Below are 21,697 nucleotides of genomic sequence, written 5' to 3'. Positions count from 1 at the left end.
ATCAACAGGTCTTATATTTAGTGGACAAAGATTCAGGCACTGTACTTTTGATCTAATCAGCTGACACAAGAGAATCTTAAATCTGCTGACTCTCCTTCCTGTCCTACTCAGCAAGTTTCCGGCCATCAAGTACACAGCAACTGAGGAATTGCAGTAGGCAAAGAGGATATGAATCCCTCCATTCTTCAGTAGGAATTAAGCAACATGGTTAATATGCATCACTTGCAAATAGTTCCCTATAATAGGAGTATGAAAACCCATACACACACACTAAATTTAGCTGCCAATAAAACAGAATGTGTTCTTTTATCACCTAAGCCTATTAACAAAATATGAATTTCAACTGAAATCACATCAATATAAGTAGTTTTGCAAGGAGCACCTCAACCTGGTTCCTACAGAATTGCCTCTGCAAGCTCTGAAATGGCTACACTTTCAACAGGCAATGATTGCAGGGTGTACAGCCAGTATACACTGACTCATGTGTCTGTTCATACTTTGCGTTCTGTAATACTCCTTTCAGATCACAAATGGCGGGTTTGTGCACGAGTCCATCCCGGGTGCGACCCGCCTGAGACCCCTTTCAGACTGGCGGCCTGACCCGGCAATAATGGCAGGTTGATGAAGACATTGCCATTGCTGCTGCTCCAAGCGCCAGCTCTCCCTATGCAGTGAACAGGACCCGGGTCGCCTCGACCCGGGTTACCCGTTCACACCGCACCACGACCCGGGTTGAATTAGTGTTGAAAAACCGGGATATTTCAACTGGGCTCTTTCACACTGCACAGTAACCAGGGCTGCTGTGCATTCATGTGCAATAACCCGGATTACTTGACGGCAGTGTGAAAAGGGTATTACAAAGCTGGGAATGCACTGAACTCAGTTGATTGACCCCACAGTACAAGCTCCTTAGCAGTGGCACAGCACAACAGCAGCAACAGGAAAGGAAGCATCTTCGAACTTCTGCTCTTCCCAAAACCCACCTAAGGCATTGTGGAACATGTACAGTACCAGTCAAAAGTTTGGACATACCTTCTCATTCAATGGTTTTTGTTTATTTAAATTATTTTCAACATAGTAGATTAATACTGAAGACTACCTCATGAAGCTGATTGAGAGAATGCCAAGAGTGTGCAAAGCTGTCATCAAAGCAAAAGGGGGCTACTTTGAGGAATCTAAAATATAAAACATTTTGATTTGTTTAACACTTTTTTTTGGTTACATTAATTCCATGTGTGTTCTTTCATAGTTTTGATATCTTCAGTATTAATCTACTATGTTGAAAATAATTTAAATAAACAAAAACCATTGAATGAGAAGGTATGTGCAAACTTTTGACTGGTACTGTAGGTCTTTTACCAGGCACTAGAAAACAGCGTCTAGTGGCCTGACCAAAGTCAGTCAACCTCCCTGCCAAGTTAATTCAAAAACTGTGTGCAAGTGTACCTAGAAGAATTGATGCTGTTTTGAAGGTAAAGGGTGGTCAGACCAAATATTGGATTTGATTTAGATTTTTCTTCTATTCATTTACTTTGCATTTTGTTAATGTATAAAAATATACTATTAACACTTCTATTTTTAAAAGCATTCTTACTTTGCAGAATTTGTTCCACACCTGCCTAAAATATTTGCACAGTACTGTATATTAGTATAAGTACTTAGTCACTGATTAATTTACAATAACTGTGACCTGATTATTTAGGCCAACAAGACAAAAAGGGTGTACATTTTAGCCAACTTACCTCCAATAGTGCTCTCTTGGTACTCGTGAAACTGGCCCTTGACAAATCGGAGGACAAGACTAGATTTTCCCACTGCAGACTCCCCTAGTAAAACCAACTTGAACTGGCATATTTTGTTGCCGGCAGCCGGCCCGTTTGGTCGAGCGTTTCCGCCTCGACCGGCCATCTCCTTTTAAGGTCACTGGGATGCACAGAAATGGAGGTCAGCGGTGGTGTTGAAAGGCACAGGGGGTGAGAGCAGCGTTGACTGGATCAGTCGAATGAAAAGAACACAGGCCTCTAAAAATAGAAAAGAAAGTTGGTTTATTTTTGTAACGTTCTTACTTTCTCTTGTATTCAAGCGGATATGAGAACTATTAATATGTTTAAAAAAAAAAAAAAAAAAAAAAGCACTTCATTCTGTATAGGGCGGAATTCAATTGATTCCTGCCCCCATCGCGCCCGACGGAGCTATTCAATTCTTGCTCCTGTCGGGCATGATCAGCTGACAGCGCTAGGGGGGTGAGAGCTGAAATGTGCGAAAAGTGACATGTTTGGGCACCCAAACATCACTTTTCGCGATCGCGCCCAGCACTTTGGTCGGGTTTAGCTGCTTTAAGCAGCTAAACCCGGCCACTTTGGGCGCGATCAGCACGAAACTCTGGAACAAATGCATAATGGCTCGCAAACTCCTGTCACTTTAGACGGGCAATGCGGGCCGCGAAAACAATTGAATTCCGCCCATAGAATCCACAAAATACAATGCTCATATCCACAAACAGTAAAAGCAATACAGATTATTAGTTAAATGTGCTACCGTCACTTCAGGGGCATCTTAAGAGAGGAGGGGGCCCGTGTGCACTCCCTGTGCGGGGCCCGCTCCTCTCTCCCCGGTGGCCGGCAGCCGACTGACGCGGCTGGCCAGCCACCGGAGCCTTAGTAGACTCCGGGCACTAGTGTGCCCAGAACGCCGGAAAATGGGCGTGTGGGCCATTTTTCTGGCATTCTGCGCTTGCGCAGTAGCGTGTGCCCGGAGACTACTGCGCATGCGCAGAACACCGGAAAAATGGCAGCGGTGGCCATTTTCCGGTGTTCTGAGCAGCACAGACACGCGACGTGGGACCACGGACAGGTAAGTCTAAAATAATATGGGTGCAGTACACTACACCCATTATAGATATGCCACTGCTTCAATTCAATTGTCATCCCCTTCCTGTTATGTCACAGACCGGGAAGAACACATACTATGACAGGCTAAGAACACATTTTCTCATGCAACTCCAGGATTCTTACAGAAAAGGGAAAGTTTACAACTTGCCGTGTGATGGCAGCCAAGCAGTGATTAAAACTATATAGGACTATAGTATGGCAATGGAGATCCTGTTTCTGTCTTGATGATATCAACAAATATTACAATTTCTGAGGAGAGCACGTGTACAGCAAACACATAACACTGGTTTTACCTGCTGAGACAAATTTGCCATGGGAAAAGTTTAGAATATATTCTATTTTATTTATACCGTGCTATATCTATCTATGAAACTAGAGTGAATACCAGCGCATAACTTTCAAGTTCTTGTGCAAACAGTCATATGATTTCTTAAATTGTGAGAATACGTTGTGAAAAACACTCATGGTAATGACAGATGGCTGCAGTCTTCAAATAATCTGTATGGCAAAACAGGAAATAAGGTGCTGAAAAATAATAAAGATGTGCGCCTAATGGTGCAGTAATTTAAACAAAAGAACTAGTGCTCAATAGATATATTGTGCGTACTAAAAAGTAAACAAATGAACGCTTATCTGACGTCCAGTTATTACTCCTATGGTCCAGAAGCACATACGACCACAAATTCAGGAATTTTCCCGGGGATATAACTGCTGAACAGACCTTAAAAAACGGGCTCAAATCAAGCCCATAGAAAATAATGTAGTACTTTCTGTGCAAATAATTTTAACAGTAGACACACACATCTGCGAACCAGACAATGCATATAGGGTTATCACTCCTCAGTGTTCCTGATGGTATACAACACACGTCCTGCTTCTAATACTAGTCGGTAGACCTCAAGCCAGATTGAGAGAAATCTCCATAAATAGTTGTTTTTATTAGACCAAAAAGGAACATAACAGTAACCCAAAAATAATTAAAATAAAATGCTTATCTTAAAATAGGTACAGCAGATATTAGTCCACTTTAAAAGGTGTAGGAGAACCAGGGCCAACACGTTTCGTCCTTCTGGATTCCTATATATTATATTTTTATGATATATATTAATATTATAAGTGCACGGTCATGCCCTTATATTAAGGCTGAATCGAATAAACGGAATTCTCGCATAGGAAATTCCCAAGGGGGGCATGGTGTTTGAGGGGCTATAAGCTCAAAAGTTATTGGACGTACTGAGCACAATCACTCTGCCCCCGTCTCAGGAATTTCCTATGTCGCACCAATCAGTAGAAACTATTTAATAGCTCCCGTAAGAAATGGGTGCCTACATAAACTATTGAATTCCCCCACAGGAGTACAAGAGAAAAAAAAACACCAAATATAGTATACCAGTACTAATACATAGTTACTTATCAAATTACATGAACAAGTATAAATAATAAATCGGGGATGTTGTACAACCCCTCCTAATTAGGCATACCCCCTCCCATCTACCTCATCAGTGGAAGTTTCCCTCTCAGGGATACTAACCATTTCCAGATTGCAGCCATTTACTACCAGCTAGGAGTGGTGCTGGTCACTAAGAACAGAAAACAAGTACAACTCCTGAACAGACAGAAGACACAGACAACCCAATCAGGAGCAGTGTTTACTGAACACCTTCACCTTAGCGACTTTCATAAGCCAGGATGTGTTGAGTCCACCAGCTGACAGCACAGTGCACATAAAGTCTCCCGGGGTCATTGAACCCCACAGAATGGCTTTGTGCATAAGTAGAAGGGACTGTACAAAAAGGTGTTGAACCCAGAGGGCCCATTTTGTAAATAAAAGTGCCTGTTTAAACTTGCTTAGTTGGTTAGATACACTCTTACAAAAAGCACAAATTCTTTTAATTCGGTTTAATTATTTTTATTTATGTATTAACAGGTGTTTATATAGTGCACACATATATTAGAGATTGTACCCGCAATAAGTGAGGTTTTAGGTATAAAGAGAGCACAACATGTAATCTAGTACACATTACATATGATCAAAAGCTTAATGCAATACAGCATATATTGAAAGGCAATTTCTTTGGGGCTGCAAAATATTTGTGCAAAGAAAGCAAAATATCTGCCTTCGGCGTAATGCAGCACATCCACTACCCAACCTAAGAAAGACAGAACGATTATGACATCGTAATCATACCATTGTTACCCATCCCCTGCAGTGCCTACACTGTACGATCAGTCATTCAGTGTAGACACACTCCATCATCCCCAAACATGGTCAATCTGTCGTTATCGGCAGATTGACTAGCATGTTTGGGCGATGATGTCGAAAACAACCAGCAGGAGCGCGCATCGCTGGTCGTTTGCATGCCCGATTAACAAGCGAATGAACGATAATCGTTCAATCGGGTAGTGGATACCCGCCTTAACACTTACCAAGGGCACATTGGCACCTATATGCTCTGGGGATAATAGGGAACAATCTATGAAATCCATTATTTATTTTAATTTTGCACATTTCATGTGTCCACTTTTATGGAAACAATTTTTGAACTTGTTGCGTGTGCCAACATATGAGAAAAAGGTTAAGGTGCCTTCTAAAATGTTATATATAGTATTAAAATATTAATATTGGAATGCTATATTTATTTATCACCACCAAAGCCACTGTTCAATTGTATATCTGGATTCTTTTATAGCAGTCAAAAAACAAAAACTTATTTGCAAAAACTTATTTTTACTAAAAGCAAATATGCAAAGGTCTATAGTATTTATAACAAAATGGAAATATGAGATACAAAAAGGAGTATACTTCTTTTTACTTAAAGAAGCAAAATTGCATTTAGTAATATAGGAAAGGAGAGATGTCATTTGTGAAAAAGCACTCCATGAAGTCAACAGGGCTTGTTTTGCTATATCCACCACAGGATGTAGTCAGCATCCCGACAGATGTGACAGTCGACATCCTAATACCGGCAGCAGCATCCTGACTGTCAGAATACCGGCAGATTGCGGAGGTAAGGGTTAGGACAAGGCACTAGGGGGATGGTTAGGGTAAGGATTATAATACTTACAGAAATGTGTCGGGATGCTGCTGTCGGTATTCTGACTTTCGGGATCCTGTACCCAACCCTCCACCACTGTGCATTACATGCTCAACCAATAGAGACCATAAACCTTCAGGGGAAACCTACAGAGACTTTTAAAGTTGTATAAAAAAGTTGTCAGCCCTAAAGGACACACGTAACATTATCTATATTAGTTGTGGCAGCCATTTTGTGGGCTGTACCAATAGTCATGAGAATGCAGTATGAACAAACCAGTGATGATCTTTGCGTTCCCATAGAGGCCCCTGGACTGTGTGTATGCTGGTGACAAAAATACTTTTGCATAGGACTTTCCATTGTGTTGTTCTATAAATCTTTAGTAACTCAACAGCATAACACAATTGCCTTATTGAGGATGAACAGAAAGAAGTGTATTTCCACACACCAACTTTGAGGGGGAAGCAGTCGGGAAGCCGACGGACGGAATCCCGACTGTCTAATGAAAAGCGTTGAAATCCCGACGCCTGTCATTAGACCTACGCCAGGAGCCCGACACCAGGCTTACCGATCGAAAGCACCCCCCCGGGAGGTTAGGATTAGGCTAGGGCACCCCCAGGGGGGGGGGGGCGGGAATTAGGTTAGCATACTTCCCTTAATGGACTATCGGGATTTCCACCTCTATCAGCCTGTCACTGTCGGGATTTGAAGGTGTAGGGCTCCCGGGAGTTGGAGTTAGGGTTAGGCAACCTTAAGGGAGGATGGTGAATTAGGTTAGCATACCTACCTTAATGGACGATCGGGATTTCCACCTCTGTCGGGATTTGAACCTCATTTAAAAACATACAACGCTTTCAACATTTCTAAATTCCCAACCCATTATCAGCAATCAGCACATGTGAGACTGCCGCTGTGAACAACATGCGGCTGGAGGCTGATGCTATATACTATGCACACATTTCAGCTAGGTCACGTAGTATCTGTAAAACAAAGCTAGCACCTTATAGATACTTGTGGAAATAAAAGACAGAGCATGTATAATAAGATTGCTGTTTGAGTAACATTTGAAGTATTAATTTCTAACCAATTACAACGGTCTCAACATAACTTCTATACCAATCAGAAAGTACACGTTACATACTGTATATATACTACTTATCTCACAAACAGCACATAAACTGACTACACACAGACAGAGCTCTTTCTAACTTATCTGTCTACTGTTCTGTGGTCACACCCGATTACCAGTTAAATTCCAAAGAAACAGATGGAATGAAACAGTCATATTTTCACTATTTTTCGCCTACAACTTGCTGCTTAGGTCTTTACTTTTAGTTCTTTTGTTTTACAAATATATTACATTTTCAGATCAGCTATTGCTAATTTTACAGATAATTCCGTAGTAGAGGTTTTATTATAAATCACTCGCAAATAAAACATTTGCAGAGATAGATGATGTTTTGTGAAATACTGGGTCTAACATGTGGGGGATATCAGCTAGCTAAATAATTAAAAACACATCTCAACTGTGGATGGATGCCAAACTTCACTCACATTTACATGTTTACTGCTGCACTGCAAAGTCACGATAACCATTCTGCAGAAGCGATAATAAATCTTACAGCTGGCATGTGAAATTCAAGGATTATTTTATCTGAACATAAAAGGTTTCATTGAGCAGTGCATTATCTTCTAAAATGCAGGGACTATCTACTGATCTGTAAATGTTTACCCGAAGCGCAAGTGAGCATGAAGATTAGCATGCAAGGGTGATAATAGGAAAGAAGCCTTTATGCAAATGAAGACTCCTAAAAATGTGCCCTCTCCACCCTCCAATCAAAGTCACTTTAAAGTTGCTGCAGAGGTGAGTGGGTGGGTGAATGTAAGGACAAATCAAAAGAAGCAATCACTTGATTGGTCCAGGTAACACTTAATTTTCAGTAAGGGCTATGAGAAGAACAATGGGGATACTTCAGATATTTATTTTCTTGGGCCTGGTTAGCAGAGAGTCAAGTGGGGCGATTCAACTCAACGGGAGTTGAATAGTGCCGGGAGGGAGCTCTCGAAGCTATTCAATTCAGCGAGCTGCTTTAGTTCAACAGTTAGAAGTCTGAGAATGGCGGTTCTCGCGACTTAACCTGGGTGTTTTTGTCGAGAGAACTGACATTCTAAGACTAAAGTGTCGGCCGCAAGGCTGTTATCGCCATACTAAGCCCGGAAACAGCCTTGGGGCCGGCACTTCAGTCGGATTTCTCCTCGCACCCTTAAGAGGGTGTGATCCGAAATCATTATTCGGTTTTAAACAGCGCGCTGAGTTGAATAGCTCCGGGAGCTCCCTCCCTCCTCAACTCCCGCTGAATTGAATTCCCCCAAGGTAAGTAAATTGTAGCCAAAAGTTCAGCTTTAATTTCATATACCAAAGCTACAAAATATTATAAACATAATATTTAAAATAAATAATCTTTGTGGCTAGGCCAAATGTCACAGCATTACATATGCTACTGGCCACAGTTGGAAAGAAATAATTCTTCCTGACTAAGTGGAAACGAGACAATTTCCTGGATCAACACATTATCTGATCTCTTTACAAGGGAAGTATCAGGAGCACCATTGTCAAAGCAGCCAGATTGTTATGCAGGCAATAAGAAAAGGCAGCACTCTGAATCCCCCCCAAAAAATTACAGAAATTGTTATGCAAGATCCAAAATATAATTCACATCACACTAACCAATTGTTCAAATAGGAAGTAAACTTACTCTTTAGATTAAGAAAAAGTAAGGTTTTATTGTAGTGTATTTCACGTCACAAAAATGCCCAACGTCCTGTTCAATCCAATCAATTTGTGTTAGGGGCAATCATGTTGTAATGACCCACACTTTGGGTGTTTCTGGAATGTGAAATAGACTACAATAAAATATAAAGTACTGATTCTTCCTATTTCAACAGTATGAACTGTGTAGGCTAAATAACAGGTTAAATTTAAAGAAAAAGGATAATATTAAAATAAAAATACAACATCTAATGTTAAAATAATTTATTGGGCAGCATCTTCACCTGGGGGTGGCAGCCTTTAAGTTCTTTAGCATAAACGCTGCCACCCCCAGGCCTCCCGGCGTGCTCATATTTGATCACCACCTGGAGTGGGCGGCTGCCTTCAAACTCCTTTCCAATGACCACCGCTTCACCAGGACTTGCAGTGTCTTCCTTCATCTTCACCTGGGGGACGGCAGCCTTTAAGTTCTTTAGCATAAACGCTGCCACCCCCAGGCCTCCCGGCGTGCTCATATTTGATCACCACCTGGAGTGGGCGGCTGCCTTCAAACTCCTTTCCAATGACCACCGCTTCACCAGGACTTGCAGTGTCTTCCTTCATCTTCACCTGGGGGACGGCAGCCTTTAAGCTCTATAGCATGGCTGCCTCCACCTCCCTAGGACTTCCAACGTCGTGCTCATCCTCCATCTGACTGACACTAGCTGCTTCGCACTGGCTAATATTAGCCAGTACGAGGGGGTGAGGTGATGACGTGGCCCATCTTGATATTTAAAAATGGCCCTGCAACAAAAATGTTTACACTGAAAGCGCTGCAATAGCACACCCGATGCCGAACTCTGCACTAATGGCTGGTGGGACTTGATGCTTCAGGCACGCCGCATCAGTGGACGGTGCTGGGATCCCTCCGTATTCGGCACCACCACCACGCTGACAGTGTGCAGAGCTGCCAGGACCGGGAAATCGTTCGCCAGCTCTGGTCTCGGCAGCCTACAGATTGCAATATTGGTTGGCAGGTTTGCAGTCGGGTCTTCTGGATTTTAAGCATGTTTAAAAACCAAATAACCCGACAGGTGACCAGGATCGGGGGAACGGGTCAGTGAGCAGAAGGTACATACTTATACAATTTCAGACAAACCAGTTGGAAGTCAAATCTAACGGAGGATTGGACAAGTGTGTACCAAACTTTAGTGTCACTCTATGTATTTGCTAACTTTTTTTTTTTTATTGGTGCCCTAGCTTTTAAATTGTCTACACATTCAGCATCCAAAAACCTGTCTGAAATAAAGATATAGTCTGCCCTGGGTTGACTGCTACAGAATGAGTTTCTTAAAGCACAATACTAGTGAAAGTCACAAAAGTTTAGGGGGCGATTCAATTGTTTTATTGCACCCTATCTCCAGTCTAAAATGACTGGAGATCGGGGTGAGAATTAACAGTTTTGGGGCGCCCATGCATATCGTCCCCAAATATACAGGGTTTAGTCTAGTAAAATTGCTAAACCCGTCTAAAGTCCTGCTTTAGACACCCAAATTCCCTTTTGGGTGGCCAAAGTGCCAACTGCTCACATTTCTGCTCGCCTGCCCGGGTAGCTGAGAGCAGAAATGTGTCCTCCCGTGGCTGTACACGCCTGAACAGAGAAACAATCGAATTGCTCTTTCGGGTGCCCGGTGAAATCAACTGAGTTCCCCCCTTAGTGTCATGTATGCAAGTCAACATTCACAAATCTTATTTCCTAGACCTAGGGGATGATGCAAGTAACAGATCTCTACACCATCCATCATATTTCATCAAGCCAGTTACATTCAATCAATTTTTTACTCAAAGGCAATAACTCATTTATAAATCTCCAAAATTTGGTACAGCGGTGCCCAACAAGAGAAGTGTCTGAAAGAGCCAGCTTTAATTAAAGTCACAAGAGAGACTATTTTCAATCAGTCATTGCAACAAATTTCCAAAAAGCGGTGTGTACTAGAGAAACCCTATGATGTCTGCTGCCACTGTAATTCATCTTTGTGGTTCCTGCAGTTTTCCATCCAAAGTTGAGGATCGGTCAAGTTCAAGATAATAAAATCTGAGTGAGCACTAAAGCTGGACACACACTGAGTGATAATCGTGCAAACATGCCAACCAAAATGACAGCTTTAATCACCATTGTTCAGTGTATGGATCTGAACAACAATCGTTCACAGCCTGAAAAACAAAAAAATAGCCTGGATCATTAAACATTGTTATTAAACCTGTTTGATCCACTCAACTGTCGTTCAGTCAACTGTAGGCAATGAATAGTGATCTCACACACAGGCCCCGATTCAGAGACAGATGCTCTGACAGAGCGCTCGCTCTGAATCAGGGCGTTTTTTTTTTTTTTAATGGAGCAGCCTCCTGGCCGCTCGCATTGCCACCCACAGCTAATGCAAGCGGCAAGGATGATGGTCGCGATGGTCAAGACCATCGGGCTTGCGACGAGACCCTTGTGGTAGGGTCTCGTGGCCGCAAGCCCCAGAGAGCTTTCGGCTCAAACAGAGCCGAAAGCTCTCCCACTGACATCACTTGTGATGTCAGTGGGGCCACCCCAAACGGTAGGCGTTCTTATGGGAACGCCTTCGTCTGGGCAGCCACCCCCCGGCCCGCCCACCAAAGGGGGCGTGCTGTCACTCCACATCGACAGCGCGCCCCCTTTGGTGTGAGACCCGGAGCGACTGATTGCCCGTCGTTATCCGGGTCTCGCACATGCGTACGACGGAGCCAGCTCCGTCGGGTGCATGCGCTCTGGGCCACCATCGACCCGGTTGCGAGCGCTCAACGCTTGCGAACGGGTCTGAATCAGGCCTATAGTGCAGTGTATGGAGGCCATTCGACCATTGCACAATCACTCCTACCCTCCTCTGTGTCTACTGGTCAGTCTATGGCCAGCTTCAGAACTTTATTACTTATGCAAACAACTCTCCTAATCACAAAATAACTTTTCTGACCCACCATAAGGTATGTTTCCATAAAAATAGAACAATAGGGGGAAATTTAATTGATTCTTGCGACCACAGCTCCCATCTTAAGTGACTGACAATATTAAATTTGTGCCGCAGGTGCCATTTATAGCGGACGTGGCATAATGAGGCTAAACCCATGCAAACTACTGGGGCATGCTGCCAAAAACAGCAATTTGGGGCGTCCAAAAGCCCAACTTTTGGAGAATTTCTGCCCAATACCATGGGAGGGCGTGAGCAGAAATAATGGCCACCCTTGGCAATCACGCCCATTAGTACAAAATAGTTGTTTCACGGCTGCAGCACCCATCTAAAGTAACGAAAACTAAAGTTCCCTCCAATAAGTCTAAAAAATTGCCTACTATGGTCTACGTTTTGGAATTATTTCTACTTATGTTAAATGGGGCTCCTTACAATATTTGTTAATTAAATTTAGCCCATGATTAGTAAAGGTTTTACTTCATGTTTAGTCAGGAACCGCTTATTTAAACTAATTTACATAATCAAGCAAAATAAAATAAAATCTTATACTATATTAAATAACAAATCTAAATAATGTCAAGGAAAAAAAAAAAGTTAAAAATATGTCAAAGAATTTGTTTTCATACTCTGACACAATTGTGCAGAGTATATACACAATCATACAAGTTAACGAAACATACTCGGTAAACAATATAGGTTAAGCGGAAAAAATAAAACCAGGAGCAATACTTTTCTCAAAATGTCCCTATTTTCTTCTCTAGTGTGATCACCTTACATACACTTCTGCTATATTAATGTTTTTAGCTAGAACACCTATTATAGAGAAGAGAATTTTTCTGAGCATTTACAAGGTATAAATACAAGCAACAAATCAAAACTTGTGAGCTTCTTATAACTGTGGAGAGACATTGTAGTCACTACTTCTCCTGTCTATTAGGAAGTGAATCAGAGTAAAATTACTCACGTCATTTTTTAGATATCATGTAATGAGCTTTCTACCATTAGAGTCTGGCACAGAGTGCTTTTTCCAACCTATATTATAAAACATTTCCGGATCTTACAAAAGACATCGTGTAAGAATATGAGAGTTATGATGGAGGGAGGGATTGTTTTTCCTAAGCATATCAGATTCCTTTTTGGTCAGTATCTTGAAGGCCAAGTAGGTAAATTGCTTTATATCCAATTATATGACAGATTACAAATGTTGAAAACAAAATTATGAACAATGTCACATTTTAGGGGATTTTCCACCATATATAAATGTCATTTTTAATCCCTTAATAACACACACACACACACACACACACACACACACACACTAGTAGTATTCACTCTTCTGGGACAGCACAGTGACATAGTGCTTAGCATTAAACCTATGTTACGGCCCATCTGTATGTAATTGCATTGTGCTTGCATTGGTTTCCTCTGTACTTATGGCTTAGGGAATTTGTAAGCTCCAACAGGGAAGGACTGATATGCATGACATTTTCTCTACAGAGCTGCGCAAATTTGTGGCTCTATATATTTAAAATAATAATGAAGAGACCAACGCACTTTCAAACCAACAGGATGATAGCACTTACCTCTGCTGGTCAGCTGCTGTAAGTGACCACTGGAGGAAGGGGTATGATCATCATACTATGATGCACAGACTAGAAATTTATATCCAACCCATTGATTTGAAACCAGCCGTAAATTCCACACAGTGCATGGGTTCGCTAATATATAAAGTACCAGACATTGGTAGAATTGAGCAAATGGCAGGGGCAAATGGGAACATTTAAATGATAATGTCAGGGGAATAAGATAAAAGTGTCCTTTACCACATGTAATCAACAGGAGTATTTACAAAGCTGAACTGTGAAATAATTATTTAGCAAACATGATGCTTGGCAGATCATTGTTTGTAGAATAGAGAAAATAGTAAGTGATCTAACCCTCCTTTATGGGGTACCTAACGCCAAACTCCCGGGGCGGTGCCTAACCACCCCTTACCGCTCTCTAAACCTAACCTCTCCCTGGGGGTGCCTAACCCTAAACCTCCCCCCCCCCAAAAAAAAACCTAACGCTAACTGAACAGAACGGGCGCCCCGGACTTACCTTGCTCGGGTACAAGTCATCCTGGATTCCGGCATCAGGATTGTGATAGGCCTTCATAAATCCTTTGTCGGCAATCTGCAGTAAGTATTGTGACCGGCGGCCTCAACATAATTACATCCCAACGGTCGCCTCTAGCTCAATCTCCACCTTAACAAAAGAGAATGGCTATAAAGCTAGTTTTCATTCTAGCACCCTGCATCTGTCACAACCCGTGCAGTTCCTCCTTCCTGCGATGGTGCGTCTAGCACACTGGTCTTTACCTCAGCAGTTTGTTGGAGGAGCTGAATGTGCTAGAAGCACCAAAGCAGAAAGTGACATCTCAGGTAGGAAAGAGGAACTGCATGGGTTGTGACAGATGCAAGGTGCTAGAAATAACACTATATACCACTGGAAGAAGTGAATATACCCTTCTGCCTCGCTGGCCACTTTGCAACATTGTAGTCAATGTGGCACGTTTCTACATAATTGGTGAACTTCCCTAAAATATCCTTTTACTACAAAGTTAGATCCATCCTGTATTCACTCCTCCTATGTGCAGTTCAGAAAAACCCTTCTCCACTATCTCCTCTCAGCTGTGGAGCTCAACTCCGCAAATTTAGCCTCCCACATTTTGGCAGAGGCTCACTATTTAATTGCAAGTCCTATCTGTGGCACATTGTCCACATGCAAACTATCACCTGCCACATATGACAAAGATGATATGTTTAATTAGATTTGGCATCCCTGATTGTATATGTAATCCTGCTCAGTTACCTGCCGATTTGCCCCCCAAAAGCCTTTCCACCATGCTGCTCCCTTCCTTTATGAGATTTGTCCCTTATTTTGTCTGTTAGCAAGCTTAAGGACCCATCCTGCACACTAGGACTAATAACCCCGCCCACTTACCACCCCCTCTACCCCCTAATATCTCTAAATGAAAAGCTATACTAATATTATAAGAATGTTGTGTCTGTGTTTGTTCCAAGTTGGCACAAAAACAACTGAATCGATTTTCAAGAAAACTGCATCATTCTAGTGTTCCCACTAGGCTGTTTTAGCCGGGCGCTGCACCCTGCCCTCCTTCAGGAGAGCAAAATGTGCCCTGCCCTCACAGCCTGCGGGCGCCGTCACTGCCAGTGAACAGACAATGTCTTATAGACAGGCCCTCTTTTCGAGCGTGCGCGGAAATGCCTTCTCTAGCTCCGGCGCCCTGCCTGCCGCCGGAGCTAGAGTGAACACTCATTTTGTAGTAAAAATTCCTAGAAATAACCTGCACTTTGTTTCATCTCGATCTGTCAAATTAAAGCTGAGCAATAACAAAAACAAAAAAGGTATTGACTTGTTCAATGGGCCCGTGTTCACTTGAATGGGACAGGCTACATAGCAGTCTGTACACAGGGTGGGTGAAGGCGCTGCTACCACCAACCTGAACAGTTCTGCTGGTCACGTGGGCGACTCCCATGAAAGGGTCCCTATGCAAAGCAATACAACTAGAACACCTCAAATGGAAATGAAAAACTGTTGGCAGAAGCCATGGGTAACAGCTATATGTTCACTTCAGTGCGTCTTTCCATATTTCGATTTTACATCGTTTATTATAATGGTTTATCTTTTAGTCTCTATACCCACTTTTTTCTGCTAAAAAAAAATAAAAAAAATTCAAAATTAAATTGAAATGGAAAGAAAAAAAAACTACCATCCTGCTTAATACACTCAGGTGCACCCTTGCTTGAAAGAGAATTATCTCTTAAATGATATGGCCACTTTGTTGTAATAGTCTAGCGACCATTAGACAGTATTAACCTGCAATGCAGACATACTAGTAGACCTGGCGGAAGGGAGAGGGCATTTAGGGTCACACACCAGGACGTTATCGGCGCGATTTGGCATATCGGCATGACAAATAGTGTATATCACCTGGTGTGTATGCACAATTACGCGCTCTCGCTGGTCGCATGCATTACCGTGTGACTGGCTGCGCTACACGATATCGCATGCAGCGCCGTACATATTAATGAAGGACGGAACAAGTAATCGCTCAATAAATTGTGCAGTGTGTACCGGTAATCACGCGATGTCCAGGGTGAAGGCAAATCGCCCTGAACATCGACACATTTGCCTGTCGTTTAGGTGTGTACCCAGCCTTAGCGTGTACGATTTACCCCATTTCAGCACCTACACACTTGTGGGCACACTGATTTGAAAGAGGAGTCCCCTCTTTCAAACAATGCATGTAGTTATTTTTGAGTGATCACCATACAATAACACACTATGCAATAGAAAGTCAAACTGTCCAGAGCTGGGGCGGAGTTTCTAATGCCCTACACCAGTGGTTCTCAAACTGTGTGCCGTGGCACCCTGGGGTGCCTCGGGACACTTGCAGGGGTGCCTCAGGTTGGTGATCCAGTACCAAATCAAATTCTTTTATGGTCAATGTAATGTAAATAAGTGCACAAACAGAAACACAAACCTGTCCACCACTATATAACCAAACCTAAGGATGACAGGTAAGCACAATTTACTTCACTACATTTTTTTTTTAATTTCTCAATACCAAACTTTTGGCTTAGGGGTGCCGTGAAAACAGTGCTGGGGTACTAGGGCGCCGTGATTCAAAAGAGATTAGGGCAGTGGTTCCCACACAGTTTATGCATTTCATACATGCTCAAAAAAAATAAAAATAAACATGCATTATCATTTTCCAGGGCAAATATTATCCTGCATGTAGGATCCAGCTTCTTGCCATTTTGGAAAAGTGGATGAATGGCTAAACCAGAAACACATACTATGGTATTTTCAGGAAATTTTAAAGTCTTCTGGAAAACAAAAAGGTATCATTTCAGTGGATACTGCATAATTACGGATATTGATAGTAGGATGAGACCAGCACAAAAAGTGCCAAAATATATTCAGCAGCGAAGAGGTTAAAGAACAAATAAAGCCTTTATTTGACATCTATAGCAAAAGCGGTGTACTACTTAGCGGAATCATAAATGTGTAAAGCTGGGTACACATTAGACGATCAGCAAATGATGCGATGGTCATCCAGATTTTCCTTCAACTCCCTGACCAACGATAAAGTGAATACACACTGTGCGATCTTCCAAACAACCGAACAATATATCTTGCATTGTTTGGCATTTAGATCGTTAACATATCACTGGTCATCCGGTAGTGCGTACACACTGCACGATTGCCGGAAATCTTGAACGAGATTGACAGATTATATTAGGGATGCACATAGGGGCGACCTGAAGAAGCAACTGACGACGCCATGAGAGCGCGCATAGTGCGTACACACTTGACAATGTGAGCTATTTGTCGTTCCAATCCGTTAGAATCGTGCATATTGTCTGAGAAATCATCTAATATGTACCAAGTTTATGAAGAATATAAATCCAGGGATTTAAATATTAATATCCTACATGTCCTTTGTAAATGTTGAAGGTATATTTAAATATCTTCAACACACCTGGGCAATGACCTGAATTATATGATTCTCACATAAAATAACTGGAGTTATCATTACTTATTGAAATATAGGTTTATTGAAAGTCACAAAAATAGCACTGTCCAAGGGGATGGATATGATATGCCGACGGGCTGAATAGTCACCGATTCAAATTCAGATGCCGGAAGACTGATCCCAACAGGGGCGGCAAGTACCCTAACCCTTCCACTCTCCCTCCCCCTCCTCCCCTCTCCTTCTCTTGGAGGTGTCTAACCCCAACCTCTCCCCGGCAGTGCCTAACATCCCCCCCCCCCCCCCGTAGGCTAACCTATCTGGGGGGTACCTAACCCTAATCTCCCCCATCCCCACTGCCCTGGTCCTAACGTTTGGGATGCTGGGGGCTATAGACACCAGCATCCTGATCTCCTTCAGGGTAGCGCTGTCTGTATTTTGCTGGGCGGTGGGATTCCGGCGTCAGTATATCGGCAGCTGGCATATTAACGCTCAAAGGACAAGATAGGTTAATAGACGTTCCAACAATCAAAATAGCGTAATTATTAAATATATGTAAAGAATGAACACTCTAGCTATCTACTATGCTCTCTCACACACACACTTCTATGCAGCAGGCAGCCACACCAGGAGTCAGGGGATTCTTTACCTAAGTAATCAGTGACAGTGACCGAAAGCTACAGTAGTTAGATTTGCTTTGAAGCATGCATACTGCCAAGTGCTTACTATATTCAATACTGCATTATGAACAAATTTATAAGTTAGCCATAAATAAATATGTCACCCAGTAACTTAGAAAATAGTTGTACAACTTCTATTAAAAACAAATCCTATTTGTAAGTGAACATTGTTCTCATTTTAAATTTTCTTCTGAACTCCAAATGTCATGTTAATTTATACATACAACACTACACTATGTAGAAAAGTTTTGCAGAATAAAAACACTTGCGAAATTTATGCAAGAGAGCGAACACAGCATAGTTCTTTGTACATAAATGCCACCCTACAAATGCCAAAACATACATAGATTCTCTATAAGCAGCAAAAAAGCAATAATTTGCTATGGAAGTTCGATTGAGAGGGATTTGCATCTTGTAGATGCATTAATTCCAGATTAAGGACAGTTCCACACAAATTTTACAACTCTGCAGTTTTCCAACAAAAAAAAACAGCATCAGCACAGTTGGAATGAACTTCAAAATATATTTAAACATACACATTTATGAATACTAGAAAAACATGCATATGTTAACCCACATTACACAATGCCTGCAATGAACAGCAGAGAGGAAATACAAAACTGAATGCTTCCATAATGTGTTTGCATCACAGGAACCTTATTATCAAAATGTAAAGATTATAGAGACCCACTAGAGCAGGGGTCTTCAACCTTGGCCCTCCAGCTGCTGTGGAACTACACATCCCAGCATGCACTGCCACCTTTTTGATATAACAGCATTTTAAAACTATGGCAGTGCATGCTGGGATGTATAGTTCCACAGCAGCTGGAGGGCCAAGGTTGAAGACCACTGCACTAAGAGTCTAACCAGTATCCTCATAACAGATACCTGGAAACTTTACCTGCAGCTAAAAATACACACCCAAAACATACAAGTGTTTGTTAACTGGTTACCAAATAGAGCAACAAGGAAACAGAAAGGAAAATACATTACCAGGTCATGTTATAACACTTTACAAACACAAATAAAAACTGCTATGTGTTCCAAAAGTGCAATTTTGTTACCCAGAAAAAAAGGTGAATATTTGATTAATACACATTATCAACAGAATTCCAATATCAGTTCTATACCATTGGATTGCCAATTATTTCAGTTGGCTCCTACAACTCAACTATATTTTGTTCTGCTTCAAGACCCAGTGAAAAGTTAAGCGGCCTCATGAATCCTGTGATATCCCCATGACATTATGAGGTTGAAAATATTAATATTGCTAGTCATCCTTAAATAGTATCATGCTTACAAGTTACAGGAAAATATAGGTAATAGTCCTTAAGTTATAGTCAGTTATTGTGAAATTACACGGTCCCTATATATAACTGATCCTCCCCGCCTTGCAGAGAGATGTACCAAACCTTCTAAAGCGGAAACGAATAGGTTTCCCATAGCAACCAGTTTCAACCTGACTGGTTGCTATGGGCAACTTTTCCATCTGCCCTTTTCAGAAGGTTTAATACCCTCTCCTCTTAATGAGGGCAGCACAAGGGCCCCGGCATGATTACACAATACAGCAACCTATGATGAGTTGTCAAATTACACTTCTGGGGGCTACAAGAGCCACCAAGCCTTACCCAACACAGCTGTAGGTAGGCTCTGAGTGTACAGGACTGATACAGCCCATGCCACCTGCTACTTCCTAAAACATAAACCTCATCATCTCCTGCATCACCTGGGCCGATGACCCGCACACGGCCGCCCGATCAGCCTTGGAGAACCCGGAACCTCCCCTATAACTTAACCCGGGCCCAGCCCTTAACAATGTAATAAGAGTTACTGCCTAATGCTCCATCACCCAGCGTGGCCCCCTATCACCCCGGCAGCCCAGCCCCGGCTCCCTTCCCAAACTGCACACTTCCCCTGTGGCGCATGCCATGCCTGGACACCGCTTTCACCTGCGGCAGCGCTGGTCATCCCTCCAAATGTAAACACCTTTTCACACCAGTAGGCCACACATGAAGCGCCGGCCTTACCTGTGTGCTTGCGGCCGCCTCCTCTTTCTCTCCCGCCGGGAAGACCTTTCACTCTTCCTTCTCCTCTGGCCTCAACTTCCGTCTTTCCTGTCCCACTTCCGTGTACGCCCTACTGTCATCCGCGCTGATTGGCTCGTTCTGCAAAGTGCCAGCCATGTGAGCCAATCATCTCTTCAACTCGTTACAGTCACGCCCATTCCTGTCGGAAATGACGCAAAGGGAGTGGTGGAATGCGGAAATAATGGAGCGAGGAATGTTGGGAGTTGTATTTTTTTGATAGAGGAAGTACTGTGATTAGGTGTCACTGCTGTCGACCAATTTTATGTTTAGGTAAACTTTGGGAGGACTGGTCTGCGCTGCATCGCCAGTTTTCCACCTCTCCTGCTTCGTGGCTGTGCTCCAGTTTCCTTTCACTCAGTATAACTCGTCTACACCGGCGCTCAGTATTCCTTAGCGCTTGTCAAGCCCTGATAGTTTTCCTTTCGCTGACAATTGTAAAACCTTATTGAGAACTAGCATTTATAAGAGAGACACATTACAGAAATATATGAAGCGGTTAGCACAAGTGTAATAGCATGTTTTAATCAGGAGGAGGTTTCCTTAATGTAATGTTGTTTTAGTAATGTAATATGCATATACAGGGGTATTCAATATGGGTGCGATAACATCGTTTTTGCGTTAATATCGGAGGTATGACGTCATTATCGCAGGTTTGACTTTTACACCGTATTCAATTTCAAAGACCGCAGTTTTGAAAAGTCTTTGATAAAAAATGGGGATAAGTTTTCACCATTGAATAGGTGTCGAAAAAAAGTGCAGAATTGGGGTTTAGGGGTGCAGGCTTAAAAAAAATAGCCTGCACCCCTGGGACTGACATTTAAAAAAGAACTGTGTCAAAAAAAAGTTTTAAAAAAAAATAGGGACACCCCAAAAAATTAATTTAAAAATTGAGGTGAAAAAAAAAAAATTGGACAAAATTGTTTAACAATAGGGAAATAGGTTCAGGGCTATTCTGCAAGTATGCGGCAGATGTTTTCTAGAATAGAATTATAGCGGCAGGTGCACAAATGCAGAATTTTTAAAAACTTACTTTAGGGACATCAAAATATGCTAGTACCAATTTTCATGTACCCCAAATTTGATGGGACCACTTAAAAAAATGAAAAAAATAACCTAAGTGCTCTTCTGCATCACTTCTTCAATGTCGGCAAAAAAACACCTGCTGCGGCTATTTAAATCCCCGACTTTAAATAAAAGGCTAAAACGGGGGTACCCATAGTGATCCCCCATGTTTTTACTACTTTAGGGGGGGTCTTACAATTTTTTTAAGGAAAAATTTGTAACTTTACGCAAATCCAACTTCGGAGTTTCCCGTTTTTGTTAACTTTATATTGAATACGGGTATAAGCGGGAGCGCGCCCGATACTTTAACGCAGGTAAAAACTCCGATATGAAACGTTAACTTCAACAGTGAAGTTAACGTTTCCTACTGAATACCCCTCATAATGTGTAATGTTGACCTCCCTCTTTGTTCCTTAATATTGCCCATACAGTTTATTTCCATGATAGTGGCCCTAAATTTTAATAATCAAAAATTAATAAATAATACCTGACAGCAAGCCCTTATTTGGGGGCAGAATGCGGTGGCCGGCATTGCGACCGTCGGCTTCCTGACTGCATCCTGAATCAGATGGTATGCTCTCCGCACTACAATCCATTCTGAATGCAGCTGCGAGGTTGATCTTTCTCACCAAACATTCGGTGTCTGCTGATCCACTCTGTC

The 21,697-nt window shown here is 42.2% G+C and overlaps 1 protein-coding gene across 1 annotated transcript in view; it reads right to left on the bottom strand.

Annotated features, from left to right (window-relative positions):
- RAB5C (RAB5C, member RAS oncogene family) overlaps nucleotides 1–20,043 on the bottom strand; it is a 31,972-nt gene extending 11,929 nt beyond the window's left edge. The window contains exons 1-2 of the mRNA XM_088442466.1: nucleotides 19,915–20,043; nucleotides 1,743–2,021 (exon numbers count right to left, since the gene is read on the bottom strand). Of these exons, the coding sequence (XP_088298592.1) occupies nucleotides 1,743–1,908 (166 nt within the window). The 5' untranslated portion in view covers nucleotides 1,909–2,021; nucleotides 19,915–20,043. The remainder of the gene's footprint in view (nucleotides 1–1,742; nucleotides 2,022–19,914) is intronic.
- Nucleotides 20,044–21,697: the final 1,654 nt, after the last annotated feature.

The sequence above is a fragment of the Taudactylus pleione genome, unplaced genomic scaffold (assembly GCF_031769625.1).
Source record: "Taudactylus pleione unplaced genomic scaffold, aTauple2 ptg000018l, whole genome shotgun sequence".
NCBI lineage: Eukaryota > Metazoa > Chordata > Amphibia > Anura > Myobatrachidae > Taudactylus > Taudactylus pleione.
This window is presented reverse-complemented; position numbering and strand designations above follow the sequence as displayed.